General features: G+C 44.5%; 1 protein-coding gene across 1 annotated transcript in view; it reads left to right on the top strand.

Moving 5' to 3' along the window:
- Positions 1–2,403, top strand: part of LOC144237531 (beta-defensin 107A-like) — a 3,062-nt gene extending 659 nt beyond the window's left edge. Inside the window, exon 2 of the mRNA XM_077771195.1 lies at positions 2,255–2,403. Coding sequence (XP_077627321.1) covers positions 2,255–2,403 — 149 coding nt within the window. The remainder of the gene's footprint in view (positions 1–2,254) is intronic.
- The last annotated feature ends 2,935 nt before the right edge of the window (positions 2,404–5,338 follow it).

Raw genomic sequence — 5,338 nt, 5'->3', positions numbered from 1 at the left:
ACCCTCCCAGTTTTTTCTCTGTATTTAAGAGTCTCTTACAGTTTGCCTCCCTCTCTGTTTGAAACTACTTTTCTCCCTTCCCTTCCCCCATGGTCTTCTGTTAAGTTTCTCAAGTTCCACATATGACTGAAAACATAATATACTGTCTTTCTCTGACTGACTTATTGCACTTAGCATAATACCTTACAGTTCCAACCACATTGCTGCAAATGGCATAATTTCATTCCTTCTCATTGCCAAGTATTCCATTGTATACAGAAACCATATATTTTTATCCATTCATCAGTTGATGGACATGGGGCTCTTTCCATAATTTGGCTATTGTTGAAAGCACTGCTATAAACATTGAGGTACATGCGTCCCTGTGCATCAGCAGTCTTGTATCCCCTGTGTCAGGCTCTGTGCTACAGTGTGGAGCCTGCCTGGGATTCTCTCTCCCTCTCTCTCTGCCCCTTCCCTGCTTGCTCTCTGCACCCCCATTTCAAAACAAAAATATATTTAAAAATAAAAGTAAAATTAAGACACTTGTTATATATATTTTTAAAATTTTTAATGTTTATTTTTGAGAGAGAGAGAGTGTGAGCAGGGGAGGGGCAGAGAAATAGGGGACACAGAATCTGAAGCAGGCTCTGAGCTCGCTGTCAGCAGAGCCTGACTCAGGGCTCGAACTCACAAGCTGTGAGATCATGATCTGAGCAGAAGTAGGTCACTCAAGCGACTGAGCCACCCAGGTGCCCTAAGACATTTGTTATCTTAATTAGAGTAGAGGCTAACTTGTTTTAACAAAGAAACTTAAAAAGACAGTAAATGAAAAAAGATACTTTATTTTTGTAAAAGTAAAAGTCCAAAAATGGATGAGTTGACTAGTGTGGGTAATTATGTTGAGACTAGAGAGGAAGGTCAACCTTGCATCCTAAACATGTGACTCTTTTATCTAGTTCTAAAGATGCTCTGAATGGAAAGGGCTGAGAAGCAAGTAAAGAGCATGATCAAAGGCATCGCACAGAAGCAGCCACATTATTCCACTCTTACTCTGTCGGTCCAAAACTCGTCCCTGTGGCCATACAGAGACACAGGACCAGGAGCTGACGCCTTATGCTAAGCATCCATGTGTCCCGCTAAAATCCAGACATTCCATTTCTCTTGTCTGAAGGGACAACCAACTGCTCGGGGAAAGTTTAACAATCCGTCTGCTTGTATAAACCGCTTAAACAAAGCCAGGCACACCCTCTGTGCTCTAAGGAAGTTCATTTTTCTCCTGTTTTGTTGTCATTGTCTTTATCATTTTTCCTGTTCTTATTACCTGCCCTGATACGTGTTCTGTGCTAGTCGATTGCCCAAAACCCGCTGAATTTCAGTTGTTCTATAACTCACACTATCCCCAGTTCAAAAATCTCCCCTTACTGTGAATAGAAATCCAAGGCCTGCAATTCCTTCCCATTGGTCTGCGTCCTACCTGGGGTGTGGCGTTGATGTCTCTTCAGCGTGGCAGTACCTCAGTCATATGGCAGTTAATATGCAGTCTGTTCCCCCCCACCCAAAGCTGTGCTTTCCAAGAACAAGTTCCTTTTGAGAGCCACTGCCAGTTCTTTCTATCAGTTCTCCTGAGAACACATATCCCTAGAAACCTTTTTCAATCATTCCCTCTCAAAATATTTTTTATTCTCCTCAGCTTAGTCTTTGTTCTGAGGGAAAAGCCACTGCCTATGCCACTCCAAATTTACCTGCCAGAGTTAAATCCATTATTCCATTGATTTTTTTACAGAGCGGTCCAGTAGCATGTTTCTTTAACTTTGCACCTAAAATTGTGAAAGTCCACAACCATACGACAATGCATTTGGTCTATCATCAGTCTGCCTACAGGGCAAACAGCACAATCTTTACCTTTCATTGTATATTGGAGCCTATTATTTTTGGAGACATGAAAAAAAATCATTTATTGGAAAGGACTGTTGATTGGAATTAGAAAGTATACTATCTCCCTCCCACGAAGAAATACTCTGCTTCTAGATCTCCTAGAAATTATAATGGCAGAGGAAATTGAGTATCAGGTAAGGACCTGTGTCTTTCGTACAGGGAGTCTGAGCTCCAAAACAACAGTCGAAGAGGCATCTGCTTTTTCTGATCTCTGGATTTATACTCTGTGTCTGCAGGAGATTTGGTGATGGGGAATTGTGGATTTGGCCTGGGTGATGTCATGTTGCTTTCTGGTCACAGATTACTGGATAATTTAAGTCTTGCTTTCTTCATGTAGCCAGAGGAGAAATGCACAGAGAGCTGCGTTGTCTGGAAATGGATGGTCGCTGTGAAGCTGAGTGCCTTTCTTTTGAAGTTAAGATTGGGGGCTGTAGAACTGAACTGACACCGCTTTGCTGCAGAAAAAGGAAGAACAAGTCAAAATGAAGCAGCAGCTACAAAAAAAGAGAGGCGAAGATACTCTGGCTGTGACTCCATGCAGCAAAGCTCTGGATTTTCTCTCTTGCCCTCTAAACTTTGCACCCTTTGAGTGAAGCCATCAGTCCAGCTTCTGACACTGCAGGGAAATGCCCTCTCTAGGTCCTGAGCTTCCTGAGGGAAGGCACTGAGTCTTGCTCACCTTTGCCCCTCCACTTGCTGGGCGAGGGCCCATTCATTATTGTGTTGATTGATGAAGTGAGTCAGTGAATAAACAGGTAACACAGGTAGAATGGAAGGGTGGGACCGTGGTTCAGATGGGTTCTAAAGTGACAGTCCTGGCTTCAGACACATGTGTGACCCTGGGCTTTTGCTCTTCAGACTCTGGAATCCGTACTATGAGGAGATTCAACCACCTAGTAAATAGACCACCTGCTGGACACCAAGTATGGCTGCTGTAGTGGTACTGCTGACACTTGCCTCTCCATCTCCTTCACCGATAGGAGTTGTTAGAATGTCTTCCACTCTCTGTCCCATCTGGGACATTAAGCGCCCCGAAGAAACTGGCCTGTGTCAAAGTTTAGGTTGGCCAAAGATTGGGTAGCGTCTTCATTCCTGCCACTTGCCATGAGAATTTATCAAATCATGGCCTATTCAAGCCCAAGATGCCTAGAGATAATCTCATTCAATACCCTTATTACAGACGAGGAGATAGAGGTCCAAGAAGATCCCACAGGTACTGGCTTAGTTACAGCCATAGTCAGACTTACGGCTTTTTGGTGCTGTGTTCTTAGCATGCACACAAAATGGCGCTCTGGATGAGGACAGAAGCCTGTGGATGGAACACGTTTTTGCAGCTCATGTGAGCAGCTGAGTGGAGGAAGAAGCTGAAACCAGTGGCCGAAAAATTAGACACTTTTCAAAATCCTTCTTATGACCCTGAGATCCTTGCTTTTCGGGCCATTGGTAATGGTAAACTGAGGTGTGCCTCTGCCCTGATTTGCCCAAATTTGGAGTCCCAGCTTTTGGGCAGAGCATGATATTTTTCATAGGCTGTTTTCATCACAAATTTATAGCACACTCTTCCAGAACAGAAGAAACAAATCCCCTCAGCTCTGCTCTGAAACGTTTTCTGACCTATTCGATGAAGCCTCCTTCCTGTAGAGATGTAAATACGAGAGCAAAATAAAACACAATTTTCTAGAACAAGACAATTTGTAAAAGGCTGTAAAATAAGAAATAAAAGTGTGTGTGTGTTGTTTTTTTTTAAAGTGTTCTGGTGCTGTTAACATACCTTTATGGTTAATCGCTGAATTTTTTGTTCTGAAACTACACAGGAGACAAGCAGGCAGATAAAGCTGTCTGTTGTAATAAGAGGAACTCTCTCGGGTCCTGGGCTTTTCCCCAAAGTTCTTTACCCAAGGTCTCAGATAAAACTAACTGCCTCTCCGAATCTAAATGTACTTAGATCTTTTCCCCTTTCCTCCTTTGTTCTTCCTTTCCTTGTAAAATGAACTGTAGTGTGTATATGGTCCCCTTCTTTGCTTCTCAACTTATGGAAATGTCCACCTTCATGCCACCGGGATTTCTCTTAATAAGGAGACCAGTGCCTTCTTAGACACGTCCTGGCCACTGTCTTCTTAGGAAAGATTCCAGGGCCAACCCCAGTGATCCACGGCCAGTACTCATTCAGTCTGGGTTCGTTCACAAACATTTCACAATGTGCTGTGTCTCCTTCTTCATTTCTGCCTCCTCTGCCCACGAGGACTCGTGTTCAGCTATTTTCTTTCTCTTCTTCCCTGGCTCTCCTTTGATCCCCCCTTTGCTGGGCTTGCACCCTGGTTTCATCCACCTTGTTATACATTGTCTCTAAATAACCCCCCACCCCCTGCTCCTGTGGCTCAAGATCTCACCTACTGCCATGGCACTGTCTGTTTACCAGCCTCTCCGGGCTCCCAGTCCCTCTTCTGTTCTCCACCCTAGGGTGGTGTGTGGACACCCCTCACACTAATGTCTGGACGTTGCCTCTGCAAACGCCGCGGCCAGCTGGCTTCCTGTCAGTGCCTTTAATACCAGGCGTTGCACTCGAATAGTAGCAGATGGTTGGCTCCAGGTGCTGGCTTCTTTTGACTTTCTCAGCAGCCTAACAAGATCTCCGGATGGAGACCGTAGCGCCCAGAGCCTATCCCCTTGGTAGTTAGGAGGACCAGTTGAACCTCGACCTTCTTTGCTGTGTACCCTGGCTCTCCACACCCCTGTTGTGAACCCTGGATGCAGGTTGCCTTCACCCCATTTGTCTGAGCATCAGTCATGGTGCACACTCGTACACTGCTCCTGACTTACAAGATCTGAGCACCAGCACAGATGCATGTGTCTTGTTCTTATATGTCCAGTCCCAGCTGCAGCCTGCTTACCTCAGGACTTCCAGCTCCTTCCCCTTATAACGCCTTTCCCTTCTGCTCCTCTAGGCCGGTGATTATTAATCTCTGTGCCCCCTTTTTTTTTTTAGTTTATTTATTTATTTTGAGAGAGAGAGAGCAGAAGCAGGGGAAGAGGCAGGGAGAGGGAGAGAGACAAAATCCCAAGCAGAGGCTCTACACTGTCAACTAGGAGCCCAGTGTGGGGCTCAAATCCATAAATCGTGAGATCATGACTGAAAGCAAAATCAGGAGTCAGATGCCCAACCTACTGACCCACCTAGGCTCCCCAACCTCTGCGTCCTTTCAACCATCCACCACCTGTGAAAACAATTTCCTGCATTAAATTTCCTTCTTTAAATATCCAATATGATTTCTGTTGTCCTGAATGGGCCTTGTCTGATAAAAATCCTACACTATATTTCAAATTTTAACACCTTGCTAAAGTTTTTTTTAGGGCATTGGACTTTCCCAACTGTATTTCTGGTAGGCACCCCAAAGTAACTTGTTTTCATGGCAATTTATCA

The sequence above is a fragment of the Crocuta crocuta genome, unplaced genomic scaffold, assembly GCF_008692635.1.
Source record: "Crocuta crocuta isolate KB4526 unplaced genomic scaffold, BGI_CrCroc_1.0 scaffold308, whole genome shotgun sequence".
In the NCBI taxonomy this organism is placed as follows: Eukaryota; Metazoa; Chordata; class Mammalia; order Carnivora; family Hyaenidae; genus Crocuta; species Crocuta crocuta.
Note: the sequence above shows the minus strand (reverse complement) of the source record. Positions and strands in the feature narration are given on the sequence as shown.